Source organism: Topomyia yanbarensis, chromosome 2 (assembly GCF_030247195.1).
Source record: "Topomyia yanbarensis strain Yona2022 chromosome 2, ASM3024719v1, whole genome shotgun sequence".
Lineage (NCBI taxonomy): Eukaryota > Metazoa > Arthropoda > Insecta > Diptera > Culicidae > Topomyia > Topomyia yanbarensis.
In genome coordinates this window covers 394693779-394707783 of record NC_080671.1, presented here as the reverse complement: position 1 = coordinate 394707783, position 14005 = coordinate 394693779, and the positions used below count along the sequence as shown (strand labels likewise).

General features: G+C 37.4%; 1 protein-coding gene across 2 annotated transcripts in view; it reads right to left on the bottom strand.

Moving 5' to 3' along the window:
* Positions 1-11910: 11910 nt before the first annotated feature.
* Positions 11911-14005, bottom strand: part of LOC131684831 (glycogen synthase kinase-3 beta-like) — a 99272-nt gene continuing 97177 nt past the window's right edge. For both annotated transcript variants that reach the window (XM_058968032.1, XM_058968034.1), the window contains one exon: positions 11911-13954. In XM_058968032.1, coding sequence (XP_058824015.1) covers positions 13581-13954 — 374 coding nt within the window. In that variant the 3' untranslated portion in view covers positions 11911-13580. The remainder of the gene's footprint in view (positions 13955-14005) is intronic.

The window sequence follows — 14005 nt, the reverse complement described above, 5'->3', positions numbered from 1 at the left end:
CGTTCTTTTGAAGAAGATACGAGAATACTTATCTAAGTTAATCAATAAAACTTATCAATTTACCTTAGTGTGGATTCCCGCTCATTGCTCCATACCAGATAATGAGAGAGTGGATAATTTTGTTAAAATAAGGGAGGGGCACTAGACGGTTACATTTATGCAAGACCCATTGCTTTTATGAATTTATAGCGTTTCTCGCAAACGGATGCTTACTAGTTGGCAAACATCATGGGACAATGGAGATCTGGGATGGTGGTTGCACTCAATCTCGACAAACATATGATTAGGGCGTATAGGCCAACTGTCAAAATTCACTTTGAGTGTATATTCCGGACAAACCGTTACACGCCAATCACATTTCTCGCATGTTTTTTATAAACGGCCAATAAGCATGCTGTCAAAATTCACTTTGAAAGAAAATTCCGGATAAACCGTAACTCGCCGAGAATGGATGTTAACATTTTATGAAAGAGAAAAGTTTTCTCTGTCATCTACTGCTATGACTTATAATCTGCGATTAATGGTTTGTCTGGAATTTCCCTTCAAAGTGAATTTTGACAGTATGCTTATTGGCCCTTTTCAAAAAACACGCGTGATTTGTTGGTAATGAACAGTAGTGTGTATCTTCGTCGCGAGCGGTTGACTCTTGTACAGTAGAGATGGGCGGGTACGGGTATTTTTACCCGATACCCGACCCGAACCCGTACCCGTAGGAACCGGGGCGGGTTCAGGTTTTGTTATCACCGGGTACGGGTCGGGTCGGGTACAGTGGCGGCGCGAGGTGTTTTGCCGCTCGGGGCCAAAAATTAAATTTGCCGCCCCTTTTATAATGAATTTTCAAAAGAGTTCGATTTTTTCCCACCTATATGAAACAAATATGATAAAAGTATTAGAAAATGTCTACATGAAAATGAACTTTTTCACATTTTATTGTCACTATTTTTTCATTGCTGTAGTGCTGCGCATAAATTTCCTAGGAAAAGGTGACGCTACGACTCCGCTCACATGTCCGCACCACGCTATTGGTAGGATCCTCTATAAAATATAAGATATTAGTTATAATTACTCTAAATATAAAATCAAAGTATGAAGTGCAAGATCGCGAAGTACTATAAAGTTCCTATTGAATACATCACAATAATTTAAAAAAAAATTAACGTGTTTTCAAAACTTACATATTTAAATGCACTGATCAATGAATGGGATAAAACATTTTAAAATATAATTCTTGTGAATTACTGCCGATTAGCGATGTCTTTTTTTAAATTCTCTAGCAAAACGATCTTTATATACCTTTAACCCCTTTAAACCCATCTCTATCTATAACTATAAGTTTAGGCTAAGGCAAGACTAGCTCATAAAATCAATTATTGAGATTATTAAATTTCATTTGAACGCTAGCACAGGTATTATTCGTAGAACTGAAGTAATTGTAATTTGTCTAGCCAGATCCCGCTGGAGCAGTGCTGCCAAGGACAGTTTCTGTTAAGGGCGTAACCTAAATTTTTGATATATTTATGATGACTCGAATTATTTTTGAAAACTGATAAACCCTATCAATTTAGACTGTCTTCGACTACCTTTTCCATACAATTTGATTATTGTAAATATTGTAGAGGAATTGTATTGAGCATCGGATGGTAAAACTTGAGCAATTTGCAGCACTGCGAAAGAAGAACCTAAAACAGGTTTTTCATGCTCCTTGATCCCCAAAGTTTTGATAAAACATTGTTTTGGAGCCGTATATGCTCCAGGGAAAAGTCGGACATGAATAGTGATAGTGCTATAGTGATTTTGTACTTTTCAAGTGACCTAGAATAGGTTGTAGATCTCATCAAATGCAATTCAAAATAATGTAATATAAAATTGTGTATTCCCTCAAAATCTTGATATATTGCAAAAAAAATCGTATTTTCCGGACCTTTGTCGCTAAAATAATTCTACACTGTCATTTTTTACCGATTTTCAATTTCTGTGTTCTAAAGAAAAGACTTTTCCAACGGTATGCTAAGTTATGTTGTTTCGTTTAAAATACTCTGCGGGTTTGGGACAACAATCAATATTTTGCGATTTTTTCATGAAAATTAGGAAAATTTCTCAACATTCTTATTTTATTAAAAATTTAGAGAGATTTGGTTCTGCATTTAACGATCTGTGTATCGCCACATCCGGTTAAAAATGGTAAAATTAATTTCTCTAAATTAGATACTTGCTTGCATGAACTCTTAAGGGATTAGTGAGGCAATGCGCGCACTATGGGATCCTATAATCATAACATCCGTTGTTTTCCCTAATTTTAACTTCAAAGTTTACACACATACTTTTAAATGTATACGTAATCGAGCAAAAAATCGATCTTTTGAAAAAAAAATTATGAAACCGTCCCCTTAAAAGTTCATGCGAGCAAGTTTATAATTTGGAAAAAAAAATCAGTTACACTGGCATTTTTCAACTGATTGTTATGAAAAATACCGCATAATACTTTCAACAAAAAACATAACAAATGACCGCGTAACTTTTTTTTCATTTCGATTATAGAAGTTTTAACCTTAAGGTCATTCGCCTTTTCGGGTTAGAAAAATCTCTTATGAAAAATTTCTAACCCTATATGCGGGGTCGGGACTCGAACCCAGGTGCGCTGCGTACAAGGCAATCGATTTACCAACTACGCTACGCCCACCGCGCAACTAATTTTTTAGACCCGAGAAATATTTTTTTGCTATAAATCAATATATTAAGGGTATATTAATTTGATCAAACGTAGGTTTGTATTGTATTTGACCAGACCTGCAACCTTTTCTGGATCACTTGAAAAGTTACATTCTTTTTTATTTTGGGGTACCGTGTAATTATTCATTATAGTACAAGAGTCGATAAATTTTTAATAGTATTTGTAGTATTTTTATACTAATGACAAGGTCGCCGAATGGTGAATACTTCCCAGTATTCGCCTCGTGCCTCAGCTTTGTAAAAAATTGCTTGTCACAAATTGAGTCCTATATGCTCCCAAACGTCCCTAGGTGAAAGAGCGGCCAAGATGCGCCTGTAATATTTTTGAATTTACATAAACAAACTAACAATCGTCATCATTATCTTAGTGACCTAGTGATCGAACAATCCGGATAATCCGAATCATAATTGAATGTATTTTAGATTTCAAGGTTTTTCGATCATGGACCGCCAGTTCCATGGACGCCCACCGCACGCGCATCTTCCTCAATTGTGCACAGCCAGCGAGAGCGGGGGATGCCCCGAAGTCGACAATTGCTTCCAGGTCATAACTTTAACAGGTTTCTCTTTGGTCATTCCGCACTACAAGCCCAGTTCACTGTAGTCTGCTAAGTATACAACCATGCTGATAGCCTTCCAATGTCAGCATGGTTGTATACTTGGTACCGTTGGGGGTTCATGTGTCTGCCCCATTCTCCATTTTCTGCTGTGCTGCCGGGTATTGAACGCAAAATTCTTCTCAAAACAAACCGAGCACTCGATATCTTGCTTCCTACAACATCCATGCCTCATAGCCGTACAGAGCAACAAGGAGTATCAGCAATTTGAATAGAGCAAATTTTGCGCGCATCTTTAGGCTGTGGGACTTTAGCTGACTACGTAAACCATATTCGCAGCAGCAACATGAATTTTTCTTTCGCGGCTAACATCGTTATCATATGTCACTAGTGTTCTAAGATATATGAATTTGGTGTAGCGTACCCCATCGATTTCCACCTCGAACCCAACACGACTGCACGTTCTCTACCAGCTACCCTGTACTTTGTCTTGTCAAAGTTTATAGTCAGACCGATTCTTGAAGCTTCCCTTTTAAAAGGCAACAATGCCTCTTCCACTGATTTGCGATCAACGCCAATGATGTCGATATTGATCGAAATTCATTTTGTTTTACTGAATCGTATGTCGCCGTGCAATCCACAAACAGATAGTGAGTCCGCAAGTTGTATTCCCGGAATATATCCAGAACTTGACGCATTTGGTCCGTCGCTTTGATATTCGCCAACAGGCGCAGTCTCCTCAACAGAACACGAGCAATGTACTGGATTCTATGGTGTGGCAATGCTATATTGCTCTCTCGCTCAATTTCTGTAAATTTATCACGTAATAAATTTCGACCCCATATATTTTCCATATATCCACGTGCTTTACAGAGACCGAGCGAGAGAGCAATAGCATTGTCACACCTTAGAATCCAGCACATTGGAACACGAGGACTACCTTGTAGGCGGCACACAGTGGGGCAGAATGCAATTTTCTACGCTCAAACCCTCTAGCGCCCTGGGTGCGTATCCTAGAGGATTGGTGTCTTCAGTAAAGGATCTTGGATGGATATGAGCATTAACAACTTCGGAATTGATCTAGATAAGTAGAAACTGATATAGATCAATTCTATCTTTTGACAGAGGAGTTCTATTATAAAACTTTCTTCGGCAAACTTGTTTGTATTGATATTTTTTGCATATGTACCAAAGACACTTTTGCATTATAACCTATGTAGATGGCGCTACATGACATTGAAAAATACTCGAGAAAATGAATTTGAACATTTTTTTATCAAAAAATCTCTGGATTAAAATATTTTATTCCAAAATCTTCGAAAATATACAATAATAGAAAAAGTTTCTAAGAGTGATAGATATTATCATGACATTTAAAGGGTGTTTTCATCATAAATATTAAAAAAAAAATGTTCCCCAAAATTTGTAATAACCCACGAAGCGGCCAGAATTTTGTTTGTGACGAGTAGTACCTTTAACATTATAACTACGAAGAGAAATATGTGGGACAAGGTGGGGCTTTTTTTCTACAGGCACATAAAATAAGGAAAAAATAAATAATTCAAGTGAAATAATTCTAGTTGGCTTGAAAATTTTTGAGTAATCTAAAAATAGCAAATATTTTCTTGTTTTTGAATTCAAATATGATATTTCGAACTGAGAATAAATTTATAAAGTAATTTCTAAAGAAATTTTATTCAAACACCGGGTGCGTCTTGTCTTTCCAACGGCCTTATCGTTTTTAAGCTCACGGATAGATCTTCCGTCTAGAAATCAGTGAACAAAAAATGTTGGTTTGTTTACCCCTTGCTAATCGTCGGTTCCAAAAAAAAACCATTCGATCGAAAAACGTACGCTACCGCACGAAACTAACCTTCTATAGAACACTTATTAGACCGGTTGTCTTATCGACTATGCTGGACCAACGTACCTGTTATACGTAACAGGAAAGGAAACACCTTTCCAATGGAATTAAAAGATTGAAAACACAAAGTATATTTTTTAGTTAGAGACATTAATAGACAAACAAGCTGTTTACCGAAAAAGTTGAATAACTTTGTAGCAGTTGAGATTTGACAGTTTGTGTAAAATGATTTTTGACGCCAAATATGATTCTTTATCACCCCTCGAGAGATTCTTAACGATGAACCAAACACCCTGTATATGATAGAGCTTCCTGGTTTAATTCCAGCAAAAGCAAATTAGTCTGCATATGCCCACAACTACAAGTGCGCTCGGAAACTCATCTCAGTTGAATCTTTTGAGACTGAGGAATATGTGTATAGTTTTGTTCGATCGCATCCGTCAGTCCCGATCCCTTACCTTTTTAATCGTCCACAGACGCGACAATAACGTACATTCAAGCGTTTCACCCGCACTTGATTTTTATCGAGATTGATGAAACTTGAACGATTATTAAAATATTAAAATTTGTTGAGCAGAAAATGCCGCCCCCTGATTTTGCCGCTCGGGGCGCTTGCCCCCTTCGCCCCCCCTTAGCTCCGCCACTGGTCGGGTACATTAAAAAATAATTATTCCGGGTACGGGTCGGGTCGGGTTTTTTCGAAAAATTATGCACTTACCCGTTCTTGAATGTTTGGATGACCTTTTCCTTCAAATCAAAAAATGAAAACTTATCCCCGTAGAAAAATATTAAAACAAACATAATTTTCCAGGAGCGTGTATCGAGTGAACGGGACTATCCAGGAGATTTTGAATTGGAAGTTCATCATTTAGAATATTTCGTTTGAAAAATTTTGCTGTTCAATAAAACAGGGAAACATTTATCGCTTTTTGTGAAGTTTCTCGAGCATTTTTGAAGTATTAATGTTGTAAATTTCCTTCATTCCACTATTCAAAAAGAAAAACAAGTACATGGGAAAGATATGTAGTGTATGACTTCTATCGATCTGTTCAAGGAAAATAGTCTAAATTAACCACCAAACATCAAAAATTGTAGATTTTTTATGATTTTATTGGCAAAAATGTTTAGGGTTACTACAAAAGTTTATTTAAGAAGCAATGTTCACATGTATATGCTTACACGAGATTATTCCAATTGATCCAAAATATGCTGATAAATTGTACCTTTCTCAATTGCAAGATAACTAGCTAAATGTTTGGAATAAAATTGATGTTTGTTTAGATTTTTGGGAGAATTAATCTCATCGCACATTTACTAAAAGAGGTCTCATATAAGCTCAAATATACCCCGATTTTACGGAAAGGTAGTATTGGAAAAAATGTCCTCACATCACGGATGTTATGAGACACTAAGTAAACATAGGAACTATGTAATTTTCACCCAATCACACTTTCGGTCGAAAATAAGCTTTTTCACTTGAACGTTTTCGTATGTGTTGTATTGAATATTCCGGAAAGCCATACATAACGTCACAAAAAGCCTGCTTCGGCAACGTTCAAAAACTATGTTGAAAAAACCTTTTTCAAATCGTCTATTGCAGTAATTCTCAACCTGCGGTCCGCGGACCCCTAGGGGTCCGTGAAGTCGTTGCTAGTGGGTCCGCGAAGAAAAATATATTCTCCGAGTGCAGATTGAAATTTCAAGTATTTCTCCTAAAAAACTGAAAACAACATATTGATAGCATACAAAATCGATGTTTATCCGCGGGGGTCCGCAGCGACCCAGGGTGATTTATAAGGGGTTCGTGGTACGAAAAAGATTGAAAACCGCTGGTCTATTGGCTCGACGCACACGCTCAACCTCCTGGTATTCACGTGAATAGCTCCCAAAAATGAGCAGCCGCTGATGCTCAAACTTGATTTTGCTGGAGATTTTAAGGGTGTTGTACTAGATACAATGATGCGAGTTTTAGAACAACAAAGTTTAACAAAGTCGTGGATGTTTTCAATATATTTATAAAAAAAGATAATGAAAGAAAAATCATTCTCAACACGTGCTCATCGAATCCTGCGCACGCAATTAACCAGTGCGGACTGCGATTCTTTTCCTTGCTGGCGGGGCGTTTTCAGCATCCCTGATAATATCTGAGGTTCGTTTGGCCTAACCCTTCGAATACCTTTAACGACCAAAACATGTCATCAATACATCATTGAATGTGAGATGATTCCGAGAATTAATGGCTGAAATATTTTATATAAAGGCTACTCTTAGGCTTTAAATTTATGTAAAGAGTTTCTCTGTCGCATAAGATTTAAAAAAACTTTTTTCTGAATTGTTACTAAAAATGAATAATTTACAATAAATTACTTTTTTTGACTTTGGTCGCTTTTAACCCCTTAAGTTGTTGATATTTAATCCGAACATGTTATACATTTTTGTTATTGGCACATCAAAACCTTTCGAATGGTGGGTCGATTATGTTGATTGAAAGTTTTATTCCTAAGACTACAAAAAGTTCCAAAAACACGTTTTTCAAAAAGCTCAAAAACGATTCTACGAAAAAGAAAATGGATATGATTTTCTCGTTCAGCGACCCAAAATTTACATTGAAAATGCCTTTTTTCTTAACTTACTGCAATTACCAGAAAATTGGTAAACTAGTGTAATAGAAGAGCCCGGGCCTGTTTGCGGAAGGCATAAGTTGGCAGAGTTCCTTTGGCTTCGTTTCTATTATTATGTTTTCATATGTTGCAATTCATTTTATTTTGTAAAAATCATGGGTGACAGTTTTCAAACGTAATAAACGAATTTCCTTAATGTTGTGGAATTTGTGTTATTTCCGGTGAGTTTTATTCTATTACGTGAATGATAATATTTTTCAATAATGCTCAATCTACTTAAATAAAAGAGATAAAACTCTAATACTCTTTCGAATCAAATTGGTTAAATTTATTTATTGAAAATCGGGTTCGGGTCGGACACGGTTTTTAATTTATTTTAATTTGGATGCGGGTCGGATTTGGGTCGGGTTCGGGTCGGGTACGGGTCGGGTTCGGGTTCGGATTTTTTTTACCGGCCCGGGTACGGGTCGGGTTCGGGTTTTATATTTTTATAAAATCCAGGTACGGGTCGGGTTCGGGTAAGCTTATAAAAATAATATTCGGGTTCGGGTCGGGGCCGGGTACGAAAAAATCCATACCCGCCCATCTCTATTGTACAGCTCCCTTCGAGTCGGTTAATTTTCATCATTTTCGGCGCAGTTTACTGCCTCCCGGTTATCGAAAGTGTCAATAAGGGTGCAATTTAACAATTATACAAAGTGAAGTGGCTTATAAAAGCATTTTCGGCATATTTTTGAGTGACACGAGTGGTGACAGTTTGTGAAAATCGAATTCCGGCAAATGAAAAAATATCTTTTCCTCGCATTACGGGCCGTCGATTCCCGATGCAAGGACAATAAAAGTGCACAGAAAACATCTAGAAACACAGTGTAAATTCTAAAAATAGTGAAAAATGGTTTTTCAGAGAAAAAATTCAATCCGAAAAGTGAAAAAAGATACGGCAATAAGAAAAATTAGCATATTCAAATAATTGGCCTTTCACCAGCGACTAGCGACTACCAGGTGTCGCCCCAAAATTCTTCGCCCGAAAAATAGGTGGCAAACCAGCCAGTCGGTGCTCAGCTAATTTCGTCCGCGTCCCTTGTCACCTATTTTATATTGGGTGTTTCATAGGCGGTGCTATCTTTGGAAATGAGCCGACTTGGATATTCAACTTTTTTTTTATTTTCTTATTTTATTGCGAATGATCAGAGGTTTTGATTCTTTAATATTCGGGATTGCAAATATATCGTCGCATGTAAATTTTGGGTGTTGGTTGATGTGATGGCACTGTAAGGGAACACGTATTAGCCGGTCGGCAAACTTTTCTTTGGACTGAGCCAACTAATTTCTATGTTTCTTTAGGGTTTGTTTTACCAACGGGGGAACTGATCCAAAGAGCATTCAATGTGCTTAGGGAAACACATGGCCTTATTTGAGTGGAATGATGACTTCAATCATGTATAAGGTTTGAGAATGGACCATTTGCGAGAGGGATCGGGGACCGGTAAGCAATTACCTTCAGTTATGTTAGCACAAAGAATAAGTGTTTTATTGTCATGTTCATTGGTTAGCTTTCAATTCTATCTCATGCCTCCACGCGAGTCTAAGTCTATTGATGGCATTTGGTCCTTAGACCGGCGACGAATGGGTGCTATCAGCCTTCTGCCAATAGTAGCAGAATGAGAGGGTGCGAACAGATCTAGCGGAGGAAACAATACCGTAAAAATGAATAGTTGTTGGGAAATCAGCTCCAATAAGGCTTTAATTTGACTAGTATCGATGATCGCGGGTCAATACGTACTGAAAATTCGCCGCGTCTGTTTTAATTAATCTAATTTCAAGTTCCGTTATTGGTGACAAGCCCGTGCATCAGGCTAACGATCCTCTGTATTTCCCTTTAATGTTCGATATAATTGTTCGTATACTGCCGCTAGAAGCATAATTGTCCCATGTGTATTTCACAAACAATCCGATATTAGAAATAGGAAATACTTTCGTTGATTTATAACATCTCGAGCTATCATAACTCTTTGTATGTATAACGTGTTATCACTCGGTAGTTTGCAACCCAAAAAATATATTGTGGAGAAGGTATAGCGAAATTAGTCTAAATAATGTCGCAGTAAATAGTGATCCGGCCTATGCAGATAAGATTAGCTTTTCTAGGCAATACTCCCACGATCGGTTGTGTGGAGCTGAAATTGCTTTTGTTTAGAAAACGTAGGATACTCTCAGTACCCGGCTACCCAGAGTTTAAAAAGAACCAAAAACTAAACAAGATCTTTTTCGAGCGATCGTGTTCTCGAAAACTTACTAAACTACTACCTAATAAACTATGTACAGGTCGCATCGCTTGCATGGAGCGAATCCTAGAACACCAACTTCGCGACACCTGTGGGAGAGTCTGATGAACCTTCTGTATAAGATTCCTCATTTTTTCAAACGAACGATTCCGGAGTTCAAGTTGCTTATTTTGCTAATCGTATTAATACAACAAATGATAAATTTCCCAAGTTCTCGGCAGCCGGCTGCCCAGAGCAATTTTTACAGGATAACGCTATTGGCACACTTACTAACAACTCTCCCATTCCCGTGATACATGTGGAGATGCAGAGGATTCCTCTGTCTCTAGTAGCAACATGTATCGGACTAACATTCGGACCTGGCCGGCGTCGGTATTGATCAGCATGCAGGGATCAGAATAGATTGTACAATGTGGCTCATCATGTTATTCCCAAGCATGTTGTTCCAATGAACATTTTGCAACCTAATTTGGTTCTGGTCAATGACGGAGTAGCAACTACGAGCGATCTCTTATGCTTATGCTTAATCACATTTGTTGGTAATGAACAAAAGAGAAAAGTTTTCTCTTTCATTAACTGCTGTGAACTGTGTTCGGTCAGTGACGGTTTGTCCGAAATTTCCGTTCAAAGAGAATTTGAATGCTTTAAGTGCGTCAGTGTCCATGAAATCGACTACTACATAAGATCCGAAAGCGAACGTGCGTCATAATAAAGCGCGAAAACCAAGTCTCGTCTGGGAGTCGATTTCGTTGTTTAGTAATTTTGCCGTTTGCCTGCTTGTTGAATTTTTGTGCGCCGTTCCAGTGAGTCAAGACCGATCAAACGAAGACGATCCAGGTACGGCGGTAGTTGCTGGGGAATCCGCCAGGGAAGTCGTGTGTGCGCGAATCGAATGAGGTTCACTAGTTCGTCGCTGTTGTGCTAACTTATGACAAACGCTTTTTTGGAGTAAGCTGAGTTGATATGTTACATTACTTGTCTAAAAAATCTCTACGAAGTGGTGTTTTCAGAATTTTGACATTCTGCATGGTTACTGAGATGTAGCGAGAAACGTGCTGAGAAATTCTGTAATTTTTGCTAAAAATAGCTGTATCTGAGGATTGGCACAAGTTATCTTGATGAATTAGAAGTTTTTCTATGTATTGAGAAATACAATGGCATAATCATTTTCAAAAAAAAACATGAATTGTGAGAAAATGCATATTTGGCAACACTGTAACCAAAAATTACTATTTTTTCGAGATTCCCTGTCTCGTTTCCTTCAAAATGCATCTAACCGATTGTTTCTAGACCAAATTAGACCCAAAATATGAAAAAAATTATAATTGATGCTTTATTTGTAGGGAAAATTTTCCATGCACGAATATGACAAGCCATACAAATTTTATCGTCAATACACACTTATTACACTTGTGAAAAGCGAATTTTGTTTACATTTTGAGTAAAATCTCGCAATGTAGTCAACCGATCTTCGTAATATTCGAGAGATTTATACAGAATAAATAGAAGTATCAATTGTCTTCTCTGAATTGTTTCTACCTGTTATCAGTTTCTAGATATTCAACCTCATACGTTAAAAATCGTTTCTCGAAATGTGCTAAATGGCGCTTACCATAAGATAGTGTCAACAGCGACGAGCTGATGAGAAGTCCAAATCAGGCATGCATAATGGGCGTACCAACGAACAATATAACACCTTCAAACAGGGAGGACCCTTAAAATACCACCCGATTTTGAAAACAAAAACGCCGAGCTAGCTTTTGACTATAAAGCTGAGCGATGCGGAGCGACCAAAGGACTTTGTCGGTATATCACAAAATTGAACCTATATGTTTATAGATGACAGCGAAATCTTTTAACATTTTGTTTCCTTTATTTACTTTTTTTCTAGCTGATTAAAATATCTAATAGCTAAAAATTGTAGCAATTACTATGTGTGTGTGTTGTTAAATATTATGTTTCACGACTCCTTTGTTTGTTTTATTTTTATGTCTGTACTGCTTAAGAGCGACAACGATATTTTTTCATTGTGTATTTTTCTGTTTATTTTGCTCTAATTACAACTTTCGGCTAGTTTCTTGTTTTCCGACACGGGAAGCATTAGCTTTCCGTGTGTTCTTCCAGTTAAATAATCAATTACGGTTTACCTTTTTTCTCTTTTTTTATATTTTTTACTTTTAAATTTAAATTACTTATGCAATAATATATATATTTTCTTTATACTACAAAAAAGGGTTTTCATTGATTTTTTTTCTGTATTTTCTTGTTTAAAATAATTTATTGTTTGATTATTTTAATTATGCATGTCTCTCTCCGCGTAATTTTCCATTTAATGTGTTTTGCTTTCATGCTGCGTGTCCATCTAGACTTGATTGATGGGTGACCCATGAACTACAACTTCCAGAAACTTACCTGCACACTTTCCGTATCCTTTCCTTTGCTTCTTCTTCATTGGGTTACCCCCGTTTCTTCTAATGCTTTACAAATTTCAAAGATTAAGAGAAGTTTGAATAATGCTGATTTTTGCTTTACTATTTTTGCACAATCTGACTTATCTCACAATGCTCAAAAGACTGCTATAATAGTGGTACTCGTGTATCTGTGTGTGTGTTTATTAGTATCTAGTTTTCATTCGTTAATAGTAATATAAACAATTTCCCCACACTACTACACAAGATAAACCTACAACGTTCGCCTCGTATCCACCAGCTTAGTAAGAAATCGATTCACGTACACAATTTTACCAACCTATGAAAATCGCACGCAGTGCGCGTACAAATTACAGCGCTTTCGTCACGGCGGGCACGACTTCTTGATTATTATTTTTTTGTTTACTTAAATAAAAAAAACTGGACTCCAACACGATACATGCTGGCGCTGTCAAAACTTGAAAAACAAAATAAGTAATAATAAACACGGGAAAATCTTCATCAACCGAAGATTTTCGATTATATCCCACCTAACGCTCTGTTTATTTTATATGTATATATATGTGTGTTTTGCACAACAGTCACAAGAGAACGAAAAACTAAACTTTCAACTATAACTAGCAAATTGAAACTACTTTTTTCTTTTCATAATTTGTTTTTTTTTTGCTGATTGGAGAAATTGTGACTCTTGGTATTGATCCTCTAGACTTGTGTGTGTGTTGTTGCTTGTGGTTGCGTTAAGATTTTTCTTGAATAAGAATAATATTGGTTGAAATATTATTTGCATCGCTTTTGAAAATTTTAGTAATGTTTTACTTGGGTTTTTTTGCCTCGCATTGGCGTTCGCAAAGGGTTTTTTTTTTTTCTATTAGTGGCTTTTAGCTTGTTTTCTATTGAAATATTAAATTCTTCTATAGTATCAATGTGTGGTTTTGTTTCCCCCGCTAGTTATTTGATAAACTTTTCCACGATTTTCGCAGTTTTTTTATTTTCATCTCTTGCTTTTTGCTTTCTCCTACGTTTGTTTTTATCCTCGATTTAAATTAATATTTAAAATTAAAAAATATATAATATTTTATGTGTACGATTTAAAGCTAACCCATCGTCGAAGTTGCCGCTGGCGCTATAGCTCCTTGACTGGAACTACTGTCCACACCGGGTACGGACTGTGATGACGTAATATCTTCCGCACCGCCGCCGACGGATTGCGCCCCGCCGACGGCTCCCTGGCTGCTGCCACTACCTCCCTGCACCTGGGAGCTATCCACCTGGGCGCCACCACTATTGCTACTTCCGCCATTGTTGCCACCGCCGTTGTTGTTGCTGCCGGTGCCGCCGGTGCTGTTGGCACCGGCTCCGTTGCCACCGCTGCTACCGCCATCGACCGAACTGGACGACTGGCCGGCTTTCGCATCGTTCGGATTCCGGGGCCTCAGGATCAGGTTCAGGCTCGGCTGAATCGCTAGTTCTGCAAAAAGTGAATAAGAGAGGTGTTTTGCTTAGCAAGGGCTTAAGTAGA